General features: G+C 45.8%; 1 protein-coding gene across 4 annotated transcripts in view; it reads left to right on the forward strand.

Annotated features, from left to right (window-relative positions):
* The window catches only part of LOC133151703 (N-acetylgalactosaminyltransferase 7-like), a 256760-nt gene that overhangs the window by 227324 nt on the left and 8434 nt on the right, over positions 1-21002 (forward strand). For 3 of the 4 annotated variants that reach the window (XM_061274943.1, XM_061274948.1, XM_061274946.1), the window contains one exon: positions 5906-5936. The exons of the other annotated variant lie outside the window; for it this stretch is intronic. In XM_061274943.1, the coding sequence (XP_061130927.1) occupies positions 5906-5936 (31 nt within the window). The remainder of the gene's footprint in view (positions 1-5905; positions 5937-21002) is intronic. 4 annotated transcript variants of the gene reach the window in all.

Genomic DNA, 21002 nt, shown 5'->3' on the forward strand with positions numbered 1-21002 from the left:
GAACCGACGTCTACATCAATGAGCACCTGACCAAGCACAACGCTGATATTGCCAAAAAAGCACGCTACCTGAGGAAGCAGAAAAAAATTCAACATACCTGGACTACAAACTGTAAAATATTTATCAAGCTCAATGGAACACCGGAGGAAGCAAAAGTGCTGATGGTAAGGAGTATCGAGGAGCTGGATAGATACCAATGAACATCATGCAGGACTGTAAGGTAAACTCTACTCACAACCATGACACACATCGAAAGAAATCAAGCATCTACACCTGAAGACATCAGTAACATAACTCAGAGGATTAGTGAACACGACAAACTGGAACTCCAATCATTTCAATACACTGACCACAGTTCACTGGATATGGAACATGATATAGACCCGGATAACAACTTCTTTAACTCAATCAACAATAACTGCAGTTATTATACTAATGAGGAATTTAATAGAATCAATACAGATAGTAGACTGTCTATTATACATATTAACAGTAACTTAACAAACATTAAGGATTATCTTCATCAGTTTACTCGCCCATTCAACATTATTGCAATAACGGAAACATGGATCAACGCAGTAAAAGGGGCGGACTTTGAGCTGGAGGGATATGACTTTATACACATAGATCGACAAAACAAAGGTGGAGGAGGAGTTGCGATATATGTGGAAAAGACATTAAACGTCAGGGTGATACAGGATATGTCAATGGTAGTTAACAACATATTGGAATGCATAACAATTGAAATACTTAAGGAAAAAAAGAAAAATGTGATCATTAGCTGTATATATCGGACACCAGGTTCCAGCATTGAACTGTTCACAGAATGGATGGAGGAGGTATTTTCAAAGGTCAGTTGCAAAACAATCGTCATCTGTGGAGACTTCAACATTGATTTACTCAATCCAAACAAGCACAAACTGACCGAACACTTTGTTAACACAATATATAGCATGAACTTGTATCCAAAAATCACTAGACCAACCAGAATAACTTCTCACTGTGCCACTCTTATTGATAATATATTCACAAATGACATTTTAAACAACACCATAAGTGGGTTATTAGTCAGCGACATCAGTGACCATTTGCCAGTTTTTATGATTTTTGATGACAACTATAAAACTATCCAACTGGCAAAAAAACAGGAATACAGAAGAATTAAAACAGAAGAAACAATAAAAGCATTTAAAAATGGTTTAATGTCACAAAACTGGGATATTATATACAATGAAAATAATATTAACTGTGCATATGAGGAATTCTTAAAAATTTTCAAAAGGTTATATGACAAATACTGCCCTGTAAAAGTATATAATAGGAAACTAAAGTATGTAGATCATCCCTGGATTACAAAGGGTTTACAAAATGCCTGTAAAAAGAAAAATACACTTTACAGAGAATTTATAAGACAAAGAACTAAAGAGGCAGAAAATAAATATAAACAATATAAGAATAAACTAACTAATATTAAAAGAGCTGCTAGAAAAGAATACTATAGTAAGATAATAAATGATAATAAAAACAACACCAAAGAAATATGGAATATAATGAATACTGTAATAAAAAATGGCTCTAAAAAAATTAATTATCCTAAATATTTTATTATCAGGAATACTGATGAGCATGATATGCAAGAAGTGGCTGAAAACTTCAATGCATTCTTTGTAAATACGGGACCTGATCTGGCCAAACAAATCCCAGATTCAGTAACAACTGAGGAGCAATGTAATAGTTTAATAGATAGGAATCTGAGCTCAATGTTCCTCAAAGCAGCGGATGAGAAAGAAATTATAAAGATAGTTTCCCAATGCACAAACAAGACATCCAAAGACTGTGATGACATTGACATGAGTATCGTAAAACGAGTGATTGAGGGGATCTCTAAACCATTAACATACATCTGTAACCTATCATTTCAGACCGGTATATTTCCAGATAAAATGAAAATAGCAAAAATCATACCTTTGTATAAAACCGGGAACAAACACCACTTCACAAACTACAGACCTGTATCATTATTATCACAATTTTCTAAAATACTGGAAAAACTTTTCAATAACCGACTGGACAAATTTATAGATAAACATGAAATACTCACTGACAGTCAATATGGATTTAGATCCAACAGAGCAACATCACTGGCACTAATTGACACAGTGGAGGAAATTACTAAAGCAATAGACCTAAAACAATATACAGTTGGGATATTCATTGATCTAAGAAAGGCATTTGACGCAATAAATCATGAAATATTATTCAATAAATTACATCGGTATGGCATCAGGGGGGAACCATTAGCTTGGATCAAGAGCTATTTAACAAAAAGGAAACAGTTTGTGAAGTTGGGTGACACTTGTTCAACGTGTTTGGACATTAGTTGTGGCGTCCCTCAGGGGTCAGTGTTGGGCCCTAAACTTTTTTTATTATTATATAAATGATATATGCAAGGTATCACATAATTTGAAGATGGTTTTGTTTGCAGATGATACAAATATTTTTTGTTCTGGTAGTGATTTACACACCTTAACAACACTAATAAATAATGAATTAAGCAAATTAAAGGTATGGTTGGACAGCAATAAATTATCCTTAAACCTAAGCAAAACAAGAGTAATACTTTTTGGTAATCACAGAACTAATTTGAAAATAGAGATAAAGCTGGATGGGGTTAATATTGAAAGAGTGAATGAGATTAAATTTTTAGGGGTGATAATAGATGATAAGATCAGTTGGAAATCACAAGTTAAACATGTACAAACTAAAATCTCAAGGTGCATCGCAGTATTAAATAGAGCAAAACAGGTTCTGGACCATACAACACTTCGCATCCTTTATAATACATTAGTCCTTCCATATTTTATGTATTGTGTAGAAATCTGGGGTAATAATTATATAAGCACAATATATCCACTTATTACTTTACAAAAAAAAGCAATACGGATCATTCATGGGGCAGGATACAGGGATCATACAAATTCATTATTCTTAGAGTCAAAACTCATCATACTCAAAGATATAGTGGAATTACGGACAGCACAAATACTTTTCAAAGCAAAAAATAATCTGTTGCCAACTAATATTCAGAATCTTTTCATTGGGAGGGAAGGGGGTTATAAATTAAGGGGGACATTTAATTACAGGATTAGGAAGGCACGTACAACAACAAAAAACATTCTGTATTTCAATATGTGGAGTTAAATTATGGAATACTCTGGAGGAAACGCTCAGGGAATGTTCAAACATCTATCAGTTTAAAAAAAGATATAAAGAAGAAATTATTTTTGCAAGATACAGGAATGAGGGTGTATGAGTACCAAGGGGTGCTTAGTAATTATTGATTTACGTTTCTTTGTGGGTTTTGTTTGTCTGTTTGTCTTGTTCAGGCTGTTTTTATCTTTTGTTTTATTTTGTTTATTTCTACCATTCAGGTATTTTGTGTTGTATTTGAGGTATGTATGTATGTTAAGTGTCTGTGTGTGAAATATACGTACGTATTAATAGTGTGTTGGTACATGTTTAGTGTCTAGCGAGCAGCAGGTGGGAGATAATTTAGTAATTTAGTACTTTGTTGGGATAACTGAGGCAAAATGATTTATGGCTGGGTATTTAGGGATTATTAAATAGGGGGTGGGATTAAATAAATTATACTTCTTCCTACTCCTTTTCAGACATGTGAATGTGACTTATGGTTCTTTTGCGGCTATATGTTATATGTATGAATGTAGGTACGTCTGTATGTGTATATGCATGTATTTTGTCATGTCTTTTATTGTGTACAATAATCTTATTCTTTTTTCACATGTTTGAAATAAATAAATAAAATAAAAAATAAAAAATAAATATTATGGACCGTAGATGTTGAAATCCTTAAATTCCTTGCAATTTTGCTCTGAGAAATGTTGCTCTTAAACTGTTCAACTATTTGCTCACGCAAAGTGGTGAACCTCGCCCCATCCTTGCTTGTGAATGACTGAGCATTTTTGGTACCCTTTTATACCCAATCATGGTACCCACCTGTTCCCAATTAGCCTGATCACATGTGGAATGTTCCAAATAGGTGTTTGATGAGCTTTTCTCAGCTTTCTCAGTATTTTTGCCACCGTTCCCAACATCTACTGGACGTGTTGCAGCCATGAAATTCTAAGTTAATTATTAATTGGCAAAAAAAAAATTACATTTATCAGTTTGAACATTAAATATGTTGTCTTTGTAGTGTATTCAATTGAATATGGGTTGAGAAGGATTTCCAAATCATTGTATTTGTTTTTTATTTACATTTTACACAATTTCCCAACTTCAACCGAATCCGGTTTGTAGGTTAAAATGTTTTATATGTTGTGCTCCTGAGTTATTGTTGCCGATTACTTTGAATTGAATATTATTTATTGCTGTTATTTTATTTAATATTATATATGTTTATTATTATTTTATTGTATCTTTTTCAGCATAAAATGGCAGTTTGTCAAGAATGTTTATAATTTCAGGCAAAGTGATCCACATTGAATCTGTCTGTTACAGACTAAAAAACAAGTTATTCTTTATTGTAAATTGATCTTTCTTTTTTATTTATATTTTATTTTCTTTAATGTGAATAACATGGGGTTGCGCGCGAAATGTTTTTTTCTCGCTATGGGGGCATCACAGAAAATGATTGAGAAGCACTGGATTAATGGATGCAAAAAAAGCTTAGTAACTCATTTGAAAAAATTAATGATCATTTGTAAATTTTCACAGTGAGTTACACATTTTGAAGTAAACTGTTGTATATGAGAAAGTGTTTAGATTAAGGGATGTAAAAATATGGAAGAATTTTGACGAGGCCATGGAAAAAAACTTCCAGACAGCTTCAAGGAAGTTCTGGTCTACCATCCAGCATCTCAGGAGGGTAAAGCAGGGCTCCATTAACACTGAATATAGTAGAGATGGGGTGTTGCTGACCTTGACTCGGCATGTTGTGAGTCGGTGGCGACAGAACCTCTTCACTGCCACCAACACACCTTCCCTAGAGGATGCAAAGGGTGTACACTCTGAAGTGGGCTCTCCAATCTCCTGTAGGCTCTCACTACCTGTGGTTAATCTCCTTTGTGGAAAAGCTCCGGGGGTGGATGAAATCCGCTGGGACTTCCTAAAGGCTGTGGATGTTGTGGGGCTAGTTGACACACCATTACATCTTGTGGACATCGGGTTCAGATTGGCAGACCGTGGTAGTAGTCCCCCAGTGTAAGAATGGGGACTTAAGTGTGTGTTCCAACTACAGAGGAATCACACTCCTCAGCCTCTATTGAGAGGTGCTGGAGAGGTTTATCAGTTGGTCAAATCTCAAATTCAGGATGATCAATGTGGTGTTTGTAGCAGCTATGGAACAGTGGACCATCTCTACAACCTCAGCAGGGTCCTCAAGTGTGCATGGGAGGTCGCCTAACAAATCTACATTTGTTTTATATATTTGGAGAAGGCGTTTGACTGTGCACCTCGGGGAGTTATATTGTGGTCCTTTGGGAGTACGGAGTACCGAACACCTTGATAAGGACAGCTTATCATTGTGTACCACTGTTGCCAGAGTTTGGTCATAATTTCTAGGCATTTAAGGGTTCCGGTTTTGGTGGCCTCAGTATTGCATCTCTGCTATTTGTAGATGAATTGATACTTTTGGCTTCTTCAAGCTGTGATCTCCAACTGGAGAGGTTCACAGCCGACTGCAAAGCGGTTGTTGGTGGGTGGGTGGTCTTGGACGGACGGACAGATGGACGGACGGACAAATGGACGAACGGGACAGACGGACGGGCGGGACAAACAAACGAAAGAACATTGGCCATGTTTTTTAATGGATATTTGACAGCAAAACATGTTGATAGAATGTACCACTGTTTTTCTCAGTGTCTTTTTTTCATTCTGCTTTCAGGATCTCCATCGCTTCACTCATGTACCAACAGGTAAAAATATCTGGGAATGTACTATGCTTGACTTCTTTGGGATTAATGCAGCAACTTTCTGTCAGAAACATATCTAATGTGGCACCCCACACCAGGGTACAAAATACAACAGTTCATCTTTCAGTAAATCTCTTTGTGTGTCTCGGCATGTGAAGACGTTGACAATAAAGCAGACTTTGACTTTTTGACTTTGACTTAAATAAGGGTTCAAGGGTTTTCTTATTCAGCTCTTCATGAACTCTTCAGAGTTCTCAGGTTTAAACATGTTTTAAAAAAGTGCTTGGTAAAAGCAGCAACTGAAATAATTAGGTAGTGAAGGGAAGAGATACTTTCAGGTGTGAGAAAAAGTGAGAAAAAACAAGATGCTGACAAATATTTTAAACTGTTTCTAACTAAACCTTGCTTTTGATAATGTAGCTAAAGGAGAAGTTAAGTTAAAAAGAAACAACTGCAATAGGAGAAAAACCCAATCATTGACAGATGATCAAACACATGAAGCCATTAAGTTTTTCATGTACTTGCAAGGTCAATCCTCGCAGGCACCACCCAAGTTTTTTTCAAACCAATATTTAGTGTTTTAGTTAAGGGTGCACAAAAATGCAAAAATTGTACGGTTCTCAAATGAGCACCAAAGATTGTCGCGCTCATACCTTTTCCTGATCCACTGACCTCAAGGATTGACTCTTAGCACATATGGCAAAAGGAGGGCCTTTGGTCCATATCTGCCTCATCCACAGCCTCTGAAGCCTTAGGAATTCAAACTTAAAGATCTAGAATACATATATTATATTTTGCGGAACACAGTTGCACTGAAGCCTTACTGGTGGAACATAATATATCCATCCATCCATCCATCCATCCATCTTCTTCCGCTTATCCGGGGTCGGGTCGCGGGGGCAGCAGCTTTAGGAGGGACTCCCAGGCTCTCCTCTCCCCAGCCACTTCATCCAGCTCGTCCCGGGGGATCCCAAGGTGTTCCCTGGCCAGCTGAGACATAGTCTCTCCATCGCGTCCTGTGTCATCCCCAGGGTCTCCTACCGGTGGAACATGCCCGGAACATCTCCCCAGGGAGGCGTCCAGGAGGCATCCTGATGAGATGCCCGAGCCACCTCATCTGGCTCCTCTTAACGCGAAGGAGCAGCGGCTCTACTCCGAGTCTCTCCCGGATGACCGAGTTTCTCACCTTATCTCTAAGGGAGAGCCCGGACACCCTGCGGAGGAAAGTTATTTCGGCTGCTTGTATCCTGGATCTCGTTCTTTCGGTCACGACCCATAGCTCGTGAGCATAGGTGAGGGTAGGAGCATAGATCAACCGGTAAATCGGGAGCTTTGCCTTTTGGCTCAGCTCTCTCTTTACCACGACGGACCGGTACAGAGTCCGCATTACTGCCGACACTGCACTGATGCGCTTGTCGTGAACAAGACCCCAAGGCACTTGAACTCCTCCACTTGGGGCAGGATCTCATCCCCGATCCGGAGAGGCATTCCACCCTTTTCCGACCGAGGGCCATGGACTCGGATTTGGACCGCTTCACACTCGGCTGCAAACCGCTCCAGTGAGAGCTGGAAATCACGGCCTTAAGAAGCCAACAGCACCACGTCGTCTGCAAAAAGCAGAGACGCGATGCTGAAATCCCTAAACCGGACCCCCTCAACGCCTCGGCTGCACCTAGAAATTCTGTCTATAAAAAATTATGAACAGAATCTGTGACAAAGGGCAGCCTTGGCGGAGTCCAACCCTCACTGGGAACAAATCCGACTTACTGCCGGAAATGCGGTTCAAACTCTGGCATCTGTCATACAGAGACCGAACCGCCCTTATCAGTTGGCTCTGCACCCCGTACTCCCGAAGCACCCTCCACAGAACCTCCCGAGGGACACGGTCGAACGCCTTCTCCAAGTCCACAAAACACATGTGGACTGGTTGGGCGAACTCCCATGCACCCTCGAGGATCCTTTCGAGGGTGTGTAGCTGGTCCACTGTTCCACGGCCAGGACGAAAGCCACACTGCTCCGCCTGAATCCGAGGTTCGACCTCCCGACGGACCCTCCTCTCCAGCACCCCTGAATAGACCTTACCTGGGGGCCTGAGGATTGGGATTCCCCTGTAATTGGAACACACCCTCTGGTCCCCCTTCTTAAAGAGGGGAACCACCACCCCAGTCTGCCAATCCAGAGGCACCGTCCCCGACGTCCACTCAATGTTGTAGAGGTGTGGCAGCCATGACAGCCCCACAACATCCAGAGCCTTTAAGAACTCCGGCGGATCTCATCCACCCCCGGGGCCTTGCCACCGAAGAGTTTTTTAACTACCTCAGTGACTTTGACCGCAAAGATTGGAGAGTCCGCCTCAGAGTCTCCAGGCCCTGCTTCCACAATGGAAGGCGTGTTGGTGGAATGGAGGAGGTCTTCGAAGTATTCTCCCAACCGACTCACGACGTCCCGAGTCAAGGTCAACTGTAAACAGTGTTGACTGCTTCCCCCTCCTGAGACGCCGGATGGTGGACCAGAATTTCCTCGAAGCCTTCTGGAAGTCATTCTCCATGGGCTCGCCAAACTCCTCCCACGCCCGGGTTTTTGCCTCAGCAATCGCCGAAGCCGCGTTCCGCTCTGCCATCTGGTCCCTGTCAGCTGCCAAAACGGCCTGATAGGACTCCTTCTTCAGCTTGACGGCATCCTTTATCACCGGTATCCACCAGCGAGTTCGGGGACTGCCGCCACGACAGGCACCAACGACCTTAGGGCCACAGCTCCGGTCGGTTGCCTCATCAATGGAGGCGCGGGACATGGTCCACTCGGCTCAATGTCCCCCGCCTCCCCCGGGATGTGGGAAAAGCTCTGCTGGAGGTGGGATTTGAGGCTCTTCCTGACAGGGGACTCTGCCAGACGTTCCCAGCAGACCCTCACAGAGCGTTTGGGTCTGCCAAGTTGGACCGGCATCTTCCCTCACCATTGGAGCCAACCCACCACAAGGTTGTGATCAGTTGACAGCTCCGCCCCTCTCTCCACCCGAATGTCCAAAACATGCGGCCGCAAATCCGATGAGACGAAAACAAAGTCGATCATCGAACTGCAGCCTAGGGTGTCCTGGTGCCAAGTGCACACATGGACACCCTTATGCTTGAACATGGTGTTCATTATAGAAAATCCGTGTCAAGCACAGAAGTCCAATAATAGAACACCGCTCGTGTTCAGATCGGGCAGGGGCATTCCTCCCAATCACGCCCTTCCAGGTCTCACTGTTGTTGCCCACGTGAGCATTGAAGTCACCCAGTAGAACGATGGAGTCCCCAGAAGGAATGCTCTCCAGCACTTCCTCCAGGGAATCCAAGAAGGGTGGGTAATCTGACCTGCTGTTTGGTGCATAGACACAAACAACAGTCAGGATCCGTCCCCCCACCCGAAGGCGGAGGGAGGCTACCCTCTCGCTCACCGGAGTGAACCCCAATGTGCAGGGGCCCAGCCGGGGGGCATTAAGTATGCCCACACCTGCTCGACGCCTCTCACCGTGGGCAAATCCAGAGTGGAAGAGAGTCCAGCCCCTCTCGAGAGGGCTTGTACCAGAGCCCAAACTATGCGTGGAGGCAAGTCGGACTATGTCTAGTCGGAACCTTTCTGCCTCACACACCAGCTCAGGCTCCTTTTCCATCCAGAGAGGTGACATTCCATATCCCAAGAGCAAGCCTTCACATCTATGTCGGGCCCTTGTGCAGTGTCATTCCCACCCAAGGGATGTAACCTTGACTAGTCTGAAGTTAAAGTCCCAATGATCGTCATCCACACATCTGGGTGTGGTGAAATTTGTCCTCTGCATTTAACCCATCCCCATTTGATTTTGATCCATCCCCTGGGGGAGAGGGAAGCAGTGAGCAGCAGCGGTGCCGCGCTCGGGAATCATTTGGTGATCTAACCCCCCAATTCCAACCCTTAATACTGAGTGCCAAGCAGGGAGGCAATGGGTCCCATTTTTATAGTCTTTGGTATGACCCGGCCGGGGTTTGAACCCACAACCTTCCAGTCTCAGGGCGGACACTCTACCACTAGGCCACTGAGCAAGTGCAGTTGTAGGCACATACAAGCTTGTTCAGCGAGTAACTTTACCAATGTTCGATTCAAACATTCTATTTGACCATTCCCCATCAGGTGATAGGGTGCTGCTCTGGACCTAGCCATGCCACTGAGTTTCTTTAATGGTCCGAAGAACTGATTTTCAAATTCACCCCCTTGATCATACTAGATGCATGAAGGGAACCCAAACTTTAGGGCAAACTTATTGGATCAGATTTGCAGCAGTCTTCGCTGACTTTGAGGCACTTACACTTGGATAAAATGTGTGATGTGGTCCACAATGACTTGGAGATAGTCATATCTTGCTTCGCATCAATCAAAATGAAAAATATTATTGTGCAGCTCTATTTATACTTTACATCTGTATTATTTGGGTAGAAGCAGCTGTATAGGGGTGGTCATGCTTCTATACAGAATCCCTCCCTTGTGTATCAGCTATTTTTCTCACTCTCTGAACAAGCATCTCGTTTTTGGGTTGAGTGACTTTAATTCTTCAGCTCGTGGTTTATCGCCCAACTTTTTAGAGTCTAGTACAGGACGAATGAATGGGTCAGATTCTTGTGCCCTTTTTAGCTCTTCTTTGGGTATGGATCTGGCTGGTTATGTGGCTGTCACATCTGCAACTGAAACTGACAGGCATATCACTGGAAAACATAGGACCAAAGATGACATTTACTGTACTTCAACTGCTTGGATCGTAGCCGTGATGGCATCAGGTGACAGCCCCTCTGAACATTTCTTCATCAGTGACTCCACATCTAGCGGTATCCTAAACAAAGCATTGTTCTCTCTTCCTGGCCTGTACTTTATTGTAAAATGAAAATCAGGCAATTCTGCAACTCACCTGGAAGTAGTGGCATGCAGCTTTGCCATGGACAGGATATATGTGAGCGGGCTGTCATTGCTGAAAACAGTAAATGTTGGCGCATAGAACTGATTCGTGAAAACTTTCAGTGATTGCCCAAAATTGTGCGTCCTTTTTTTGTCTTCCGGGTTAGAGCAACGTTGGCGTCTACCCCGAACCGTGTCCGCTATTTGTTTGTCCCCTGTCGGTTTTGTGTTTCCCGTTTTAAGTGTGCCCGTTTTTTATTTTATTTTTCTCGCCTTTTCACCTGCCCACCGCGTATCTCTGGAGCTCTGCTCGCACCTCTCTCTTCCCGCTCCCTCTGACTACGAGCTACGCTAGCCAGCTAGCCAACCCACCATCGGACCCTCCTACCTCCCGGCTCTGAGCCTGTAGCTGCTCGCTCTTGGCTCGGCAAACATCTTCAACCCAACTTTCTGGCCACTTGGCCGGCGTCCTCGGGGGGAGCACTCGCTCGCTGCGAGCTCGCCGGTCGTGGCTCGGCTGTGTGCCACCATGACACACTGGGGCTTCAGTCGGGATTGACCAACACCACCACCCACTTTACCAACATCACGACTCGGTCCACTGCTGCTTCCATGCATTCCACTGTCTACAAACCTCTAGCTAACCAGCTACTAGCCACTTCTAGCATTTTATCTGGAATATTCCCAGCTGCTGTCACGTCTCATCTCCTCCATGAATTATTACTTCTGCTACTCCGGGCTTCTATTCCCCCAACTTCTCGGCCAATTGTCTACACTGCTGCTGATCTTCATCATCTCAACAATAATCAACGTCTCCCTGCTGCTGCTGCCTCAGCTGCCAGCAAGGCTGGGATCCTCCGCTGTCGCCGCTACATCCACCGTAGCTCTGGACTATCTTTTAACCGACATTTCCCTGATAGCTCACCCATCCCTTCTTTCTGGACTACCTCTTGCCCCCCCCCCCCCCCCCCCGTCATCCCCACCTCCCGTACTGTCAACCTCAACAATCTCCGCTCCCCCACCCCCGCTCCTTCATCCATCTCCCTCGCGCTGCTGAACTGTCGCTCCCTATCCCACAAATCACTAGTTATTTTTAAACTACTATTGGACAATAACTTGGATCTGCTCCTTCTCTGTGAAACATGGCAACAGCCCCTGGACTTTTTTACTCTCAACCATGCCACTCTGTCCAACTACAGCTACATCGCCAAACCCCGCCTCTCTGGGCGAGGAGGTGGTATTGCTGTCCTCCATAAGCAGTCCCTACCCATCACTGAATTGGACCTCAACCTCCCATCTACGTATTTCATCCTTTGAATATCTCACTTTTTCCCTCCCCAACTCTACTACTGCTGTTCTTATCTACCGCCAGTCACATCCGTCTTTTCTTTCTGAACTCTCTGAAATCCTCACCATCGTATCCTCAGTCTCCTATCGCCTCCCTTCATCGGTGACTTCAACATCCACATCGACCAGCCAACTGCTCCACTGACGTCTGACTTCATCTCCCTTCTGGACTGCTTTCATCTCACCCAGCACATCAACTTCCCCACCCACACCAAAGGCCACGCCCTGGATATAATATGCTCCTCCTTTCCACTCACATCCAACCCCTGTCCTCTCTCCTTTCCACTGTCAGATCATCTCTGCATCCTCTTCTCCGCCCCTCTACCCTCGCCTCATAGTTCCACAAAACGCACCATGTCCTACCGCAGCATCAAGACTGTAAACCCAATCACGCTTTGCCAGCTCTTATCCTCTGCCCTTCCCTCCGACCCCACTTCTTCCTCCCCTGATGACCTTGCCACCATCCTCAACAACATCCTTTCTGACTCCCTTGATTCCCTAGCCCCCTGGAAAACGTCCTCTGCTACATTCACTAACTCTGCCCCTTGGTACACCCCGGAACTCCGCTCCATGAAACAAACTGGCCGTCAACTCGAATGCCTCTACAAAAGAACCCGCCTCACCGTCCATGCTGAAACCTTCAAAGAACACATCTCCTCCTATTGTGATGCTCTTCTTGCTGCCAAATCTGCTTACTTCTCATCTCTCATTAATAACACCAACCGGAAACCCCGCATACTGTTCTCCACCGTCAACAAATTGCTCCAGCCACCGGCCACCAAGCCACCCTCCTCACCCGCCCTCTGTAACTTCTTCCTTGTCAACTTTAACAACAAAATCGCCCAAATCAACAGTTCTCTGACCGACACCATCAATAACTCCTCCTCCCCCACCTCCCCTGCTCTCCTGCCCCCTTTCCTGACCTCCCGCGCTTCCCCTCTCTCACTGCCTTCTCCCTTGTTGACTCCTCCACCATGCTAGACATCCCCACCGCATCCAAGACAACCACCTGCTCTCTCGACCCCCTTCCAACGACCTTAACTAAGGCCTGCCTCCCTGTCCTCCTCCCTCACCTCACCACCCTTTTTAATCAGCCTCTATCCCTTGGCCACTTTCCCACTGTCTATAAATTTGCAGCCATCACCCCTGTCCTCAAAAAGCCCACCTTGGACCCACTCAACCTCTCCAACTACCATCCCATCTCCAACCTTTCATTCCTTTCCAAAACCCTTGAACGCATTGTCTCCGCCCAACTCCACACCTATCTCCAGTCCAACAACCTCTATGAACCCTTCCAGCCCGGATTCCGCCCACTTCACAGCACCGAAACAGCTCTTGTTAAAGTCACCAAGGATCTCCTCATTGCTGCAGACTCTGGTGCCGTCAACATCCTACTACTACTTGACCTTAGTGCAGCCTTTGACACTGTTAACCATTCCATCCTCCTCCAAAGGCTGTGCCAACTAGGTGTTGAGGGCACTGCACTCAACTGGCTCACCTCCTATCTCGCCAACAGAAACCAGTTCATCTCTCTCTCCGGTCACATATCCATCCTCTCCCCAGTTACACAAGGGGTCCCCCAAGGCTCAGTTCTTGGCCCCCTCCTTTTCATCTGTTACCTCTTTCCCCTTGGTAATGTATTCCGCAAACTCAATCTGGACTTCCACTGCCAGATCTAGAAACGTACCACACCAACCCGTAACCCTTCCCTCACCCACTTTGAAACCTGCATCTCTACAATAAAAACATGGCTGACCCACAACTTTCTCAAACTCAACAGTGACAAAACAGAGCTCCTCCTCATAGGCACTAAATCCTCCCTTAATTAAACTTGATCCATCACACTCACCATTGACTCCTCAAACATCACTCCCTCCCCTCTGGCACGCAACCTTACCGTTATTCTTGACCCCACACTGTCCTTCCAGCCTCATGTTAGCTCAGTTGTTAAGACCTCCTACTTCCACCTCCAACGCATCGCCAAAATCCTGCACTGCCTCTCTCTCTCTGCCGCTGAATCCCTCATCCACGCCTTCATCTCAACCCGGCTTGACTACTGCAACTCCCTTCTCACTGGAATCACTGCTCACTCACTCCATAGACCAGTGCTTCTCAAATAGTGGGGCGCGCCCCCCTTGGGGGGCGCGGTGCTATTCCTGGGGGGGGGGCGCGTGTGACCCTGGGGAACAGGCTTTTTTTTTGGCAGTACTAGAATAAAGTGTAATTGCGCGTTTACTACAGCAGGGGGCAGTGGCGCTCTCATTGTTACTTCTGTCACGTTTGCGACAGTGCAACATTTTACGACTTACAAGACAAGTTAGGATAGTCACGGTGGGGAGGGGGGGCGCGAATAGATTTCTTCTTGCTAGGGGGGGGCGTAACAGAAAATAATTGAGAAGCACTGCCATAGACTTCAACTCGTCCAAAACTCTGCTGCCCGCCTCCTTACCCACACCCGGTCCTGTGAACACATCACTCCACTCTCTTCACTGGCTCCCTATTAAGGAGCATATCATCTTCAAGATACTCCTCCTCACCTTCAAAGCCCTTCACCACCTGGCTCCCACTTACCTATCCGGCCTCCTTGTCCCCTACTGCCCCAACCGTCCTCTCCGATCCTCCAATACTTCACGTCTGACAGTCGCAAAATCTAAACTCAAATCCTTCGGTGACAGAGCCTTCTCCTGCACATCACCCTGATTCTGGAACTCTCTCCCATAGTCTGTCTGTGACTCACCCACACTCCCCAAATTTAAGTCCCGTCTAAAAACGTACCTCTTCTCTCAAGCCTATGACCTCCCCTACCCATAACTGGTTTCCTCTTCTTAATTTTATCCCATTGTCTCTTCCCCGTCCCCCTCCCCCTCCCTTCATGTATGTCTTTGCCTTGTTTTTGAAAAGCGCTATACAAATTTAATGAATTATTGTTATTATTATTATTATTATTTTAGTGCTAAAGATTCCAGCATTCTTGCACGATGGTGATAGTTCCCAGCTGCTCTTGATGTGCGAGAGTCATAGGCAGTCACTCTAAGGCATGGGTCGGCAACTCTGTTCCTCGATGACTCAAAAGAATTGGCAAGGTCTGCAGAAGCTGGATAACACTCCTGTTTATTTGACTCAGGTGTGTTGCAACAGTGAGACGGAGAAAAGATGCAGGACATCGGTCCTCGAGGACTGGAGCTTACTGGCCTCTGCCCCTGACACAGTGTGCACCTAACGCTTGATGTGAAGCATCAGTGTAAAATGAATGGTTGAATGAAATCTGGGAAACCTAATACTGGCGGGTGGAGTAGACAATTAACTATTCGAGTATGTGCTAGTGCTGGTCGGTCCACGTAATTGGTTTATGTGAAGGCACGACATTAGTAGCGTTCTCTCACTTTGCTTTGTCTGCTTTTCTATTGTTACTACTCGGTTCTGCTTTCAGAAAGTCATACAGACAACTAACCTTTCTGGCAAAATCTTCGATATGTCTGTAGTAAGTGAGTAGACCAAGAATTTTCCTTTGGTGACCTACAGTGTTTGGTTTGATGTCTTTCAAGAAGTGGACAGCTTCCAAATCTACTAGATTAACCCTACTACCATCTGCAGAGACTATACAGACAAACCTCAAATTAAAAGAGATCACACTTGATTTGAGTTTGATGCCAAATTCTCTGAGGCACTTCAAGACTTACAGGGGCATTTATGATCCACTATAAATAAAAAAATAAATCCACTCATAAAGTCCCCGTGGGATATCAAAAACTATCACTGGTCTACTTTCTTCAGACATAAATCTCTGATGGCAAGCTTTTCCTTGGTCGAGGATGGAGAACCAGGAGTTACCACGTAAGCTGTCCATGATGTCTTGAACTCGAGGGATTGGCTGACGGTCAGGAGGCATCTTTTTTGTATAAGTCTCCATAATCTATACACAATGGACAATCGTAGGGTGCCATCTTTTTTTCTAACACACACAACAGGTGACAAGTATGAATAATTAGACTCCCTCACCCAGCCCTGTGCTATCGGGTCGTGGAGGGAGACCTTCATCTCCTGGAACAGTGGCTGGGGCCCCAGCGTACCTTTGACTGGTTTGGGATCTTTGAGCGAGATGGTCATTTGCAATCTGTCAATACAGCCAATGTCACTGTCCGACCTTGAGGAGTGGTATTCTTACTTTAGCAGCTCCCTGGCTACCTGTTTCTGATCTTCTGTCAAGTGGCTAAAATCCACCGTTCACTTGTATTAGATGGTGCAAATCTTTGTCCCTCAGTTGCTCCACGAGTTCGTCTCTTTCAAGATGCTTCATAATTTGAATCATCAACGACATGCGTGTTTGTCTGTTTCACATTTCCAGGTATGTTGAGAAAAGCACATATTTCCAGCAGCTCCTCTTCGGTAAATGCATGCATTGATTGCTTGCTTGCTTGCTTGATTGATTGATTGATTGATTGATTGATTGATTGATTGATTGATTGATTGAAACTTTATTGATCACGGGGTGGGGGAATTCAGGCCCCAGCAGTATTCATACCACACAACGGCGCCACAAAGAAAGCCAGTAAGTGCGAAAGTTAAAAGTCATCAAAGCAAAACAACAAGACAAAGGAAAGAAGTAACAGCGGCCAACCAGCCCCCCTCAATACCAAAGAACACCCCAAAACACTCAAAATAGCCTCTACGGGGTCCATAAACAGGTGTGAGGGCAGTCAATTTCAACGGCGCCCAATGGACCGTGGTCATGAATTGGTAAAACATCACAAAACAGGCAAACGTGTGAGCAGCGTCCTTGGCACCCAGTCGGGGTACGTGCAGATGGTCACCATGGGGCTGGCACGGCGAAGGTTGTTGATTCCGACGAGCACGAGGGAGCGGACTTCCCACAGGGGGTGCAGCTGCGAGGCCAAGGCGAGGGACCCGGTCAGCACCGACTGGATGAGCAGGTCGTGTGTGGAGCAAACACTTCCAAAGACTTCTGCATTAATCTGCCGTCCTCCCTTCTTGTAGTAGAAGACCGCCATCTACTGGTCATCAGAATTCATTCTTCAATCAGCACTCAGGCAAAATCAGTCCATGTAGTTTAATGGACAATAATAGAGTTGCAGTAAAAGATATGCCAGCACTGTCAGCCATTGACATGCTGAAGGTGTTGCAGTTGGAATTTAACGAGAGGAACTATGCAGACAAAGACAAGTATGTGTCACAAGTTGATGTTCGCTTCATCCAGCTGCTGAGTGACAACATTATTCAAAGGGAAGATGGACACTACGAAATGCCCCTCCCCTTCAAGAGCACAGACCCTTCTCTGCCAAACAATTAAGAAGTTGGCAGAAATCCGACTCCAGTACCTGAAGAAAAAGCTAAAGAATAGCAAGCAGTATTATGTTCAGTACAAGTCCTTCAGTGAGGAAATTATCAAGAAAGGTGATGCAGAGCCAGCCCCAACAATGGGAAAAGAGCAGACCGAATGGTACATACCACACCATGGTGTGTTCCACCCCAAGAAGCCCGAGAAGCTAAGGGTCGTCTTCGACTGTTCAGCAAAGTTTTGTGGAGTCTCATTGTATGATACGTTGCTCACGGGACCTGACCTGATCAATCCCCTCTTCGGAGTACTCTGTCGCATCAGGAAGGAACCCGTAGCCATATTCTGTGACATCGAGAATATGTTCCATCAGTTCTACGTGTCTCCTGAACTACGGGACTACTTACGGTTTCTCTGGTGGGAGGGTGGAGATTTGGAAAGGAGCCTCAAGAGTATCGCATGGCTGTCCACCTATTCGCCGCCGCTTCGTCACCTGGATGTGCCAACTTCGGCCTAAAGTAGCTGGCTCACCAACACAAAGATGATTATCCAACGGCGTCAGCCTTCATCGAAAAGAACTTCTACGCCATCAGTGTCCCCACCATAGAAGAAGCCAAAGAGCTGATTGCTGATGCACAAGAGTTGTGCAAGAAAGGAGGTCTGCGTCTCCACAAGTTCAACTCAAATGACAGAAAGGTTCTGAACTCTGTGGACACAGCATAAACAGCAGTGACATCCGAACCCCTCAACGTCGATCTACATGCCGCACCAGCAGAACGTGCACTCGGAAGTCAGTGGTCACTCGAAAATGAGATCTTCAACTTTGATATGAACCTACAGATGAAATCCTCCACGCGCTGCAGGATCCTATCAGTCATCGCTTTCCTGTACGATCCAGTTGGATTTGTGGCACCATTCATCCTAACCGGAAAATGCATACTTCAGGAACTCTGTCGCAGAGGCATCGCATGGGATGACCCACTTCCTGAAGACTTAAGCCCACGCTGGGAGGAATGGAAAGAGGGTCTCCAAAGTCTGAAGGAAGTTTCCATACCAAGATGTTACCAACCACGAGACTTTGGTAAAACTGTTACAAAGGCCAGAGTTGCACCCACGAAACTTTCCAGCATTCCAAGACTCGAACTCTCAGCAGCGGCGGTCGCTGCGAGATCAAATGTCATGCGAAGAAACAAGCTTGGGATGAAGATTGATGGAGAGTTTTCCTGGACTGACTCTCAAGTGGTCCTATCTTACATCAGTAATGAAGCAAGAATGTGTCATGTCTTTGTCGCCAATCATCCTTTTATGTGCCCCGTGAAGACAAATTAAATTGTGACAAAGTGCAGTCTTGGCGGAATCCAAACCTCACTGGACACGAATCTGACTTACTGCCAGAAATGCGGACCAAACTCTGGCATCGATGATAAAGGGACCGAACTGCTCTTATCAGTGGGCTCGGCAACCCGTACTCCCAAAGCACCCCCTACAGAACGTCTCGAGGGACACGGTCAAACGCCTTCTCCAGGTCCACAAAACACATGTGGACTGGTTAAGCGAACACCCATGCACCCTCGAGGATCCTGCCAACATAGCTGGCCCCTGGGCCTTGACTTTGACACCTAGGCGCTAGACCAGTGGTTCTTAACCATGTTGGGGGTACCGAACCCCAACAGTTTCATATGCGCATTCACCAAACGCCTCTTAAGTGAAAAATTAGAAAATATATGTTTTTGCTGGTGCACAAAATATGCCATGCATGATCATCAACTTGTTCAAAGAACAAAACCGACACAATGCATGTGCTCACTAAGCTACAAACTACATACCTGCCAATCAGTGTGCCTTTGCGAGACTAGTTCAGATATGCGTTACCATGAATCTACACGATAAATCAGGTGTGTTCGGACCTCCGCAGTGGAGGCTCTGCCGAACCCCTGAGACCGACTCACCGAACCCCAGGGTTTGATCGAATCCACGTTATGAACCACTGCTGTAGACCCTGTGGACGTCTTTTTGGCCCTCGGGGTCACTAAACGTCTAGTGTTTTGCAAACCAAGATTTCGGGATGGAACGTAAGGTACAACTAGGTTGACGAGATACGAAGGCACTAAGCTATTCAGTATTTTGTAGGTTAATATAAAACCCTTGAAGTTGCATCTTAGACCGGAAGCCAATGTAAATTGGCTAATATTGGGGTAATGCGATAAAGTTCTCTCATCTGTGTGAACACTTGGTGCACACAAAACGAAATTTCGTTGCATACGGCTCTCCACAATGAAATGATATTTCGGCTGAATAAATAGTTACATTACTATAGAAATATGAAATAAGATAAGTATGAGTGCAGCAGTGATAAAGCATGTAAACAGTGCAGGAAACAAAAACAATAATTACAAAGTGCGCAGAGGAATGCTAAGTTGACTGTTCAACAGTCTGACGACAGTAGGGAAAAACTGTTGCAGAACCTGGTGGACCTGCAGCGGATGCTGCGAAACCTCTTCCCAGAGGGTAGCAGGGAGAACAGACCTTGGTGGCGGTGTGATGGGTCACTGATAATATTACGGGGTCGGGACACGCAGCGCTGGGATGACAAGTCCTGAATGGAGGGAAGAGGAGCCCCGATGATCCTCTCTGCTGTCCTCACCACTCTCCTTACGTTCTTCCAATCGGAGGCGCTGCAACCCCCACACCACACCGAGTGACAGCTTGTCAGAATGCTCTCTATGGTGCTTCGGTAGAACGTCCTCATGATGGGTGGGGGCAGGTGGGCTCTCCTCATCCACCGCAGGAAGTACAAGCCCTCTTGACCAGTGTCGAGGTGTTCCCAGTCCAAGTGAGGTCGTCTGTGATGTGGACCCCCAGGAATTTAGTGCTGCTGACCACCTCCACAGCTGAGCTGTTGATGATCAGTGGAGCGTGGTGAGGCTGGTTGTTAATGAAGTCGACGATGATCTCCTTCGTCTTCTCCACATTCAGGATCAGGCCATTGTCTCTGCACCAGCCCACCAACTGCTTCACCTCCACTCTGTAGTCCAGGTCGTCGTTGTCACTGATGAGGCCCACCACCGTTGTGTCGTCTGCAAACTTCACGATGTGATTGGTGGTGAACCTGGGGACGCAGTCGTGTGTCATCAGGGTGAACAGCAGGGGGCTCAGGACGCAGCCCTAAGGAGAGCCTGTGCTGAGGGTGATGACATCTGAGGTGTTCTGTCCAACCCGGACTGACTGAGGTCTGTTGGTGAGGAAGTCTAGCAGCCAGTTCCGAAGGGGGGTGCTGAAGCCCAGGCGTTCCAGTTTTCCAACCAGATGCTGTGAAATGTTGGTGTTAAACGCTGAACTGAAGTCCAGGAACAGCAACCGCACGTGGGCGAAGAACGGAGGAGATGACATCCTCAGTAGAGCGGTTCTTCCGGTAGGCAAACTGGAACGGGTCGAATGTTGGGGGGAGTCTGGTGACGATGTGGTCTTTGAGCAGCTTTTCGAGTCAGTGCCACAGGTCTGTAGTCGTTAAACGAGGTGATTTGAGG

The sequence above is a fragment of the Syngnathus typhle genome, linkage group LG3 (assembly GCF_033458585.1).
Source record: "Syngnathus typhle isolate RoL2023-S1 ecotype Sweden linkage group LG3, RoL_Styp_1.0, whole genome shotgun sequence".
NCBI classification, from domain to species: domain Eukaryota; kingdom Metazoa; phylum Chordata; class Actinopteri; order Syngnathiformes; family Syngnathidae; genus Syngnathus; species Syngnathus typhle.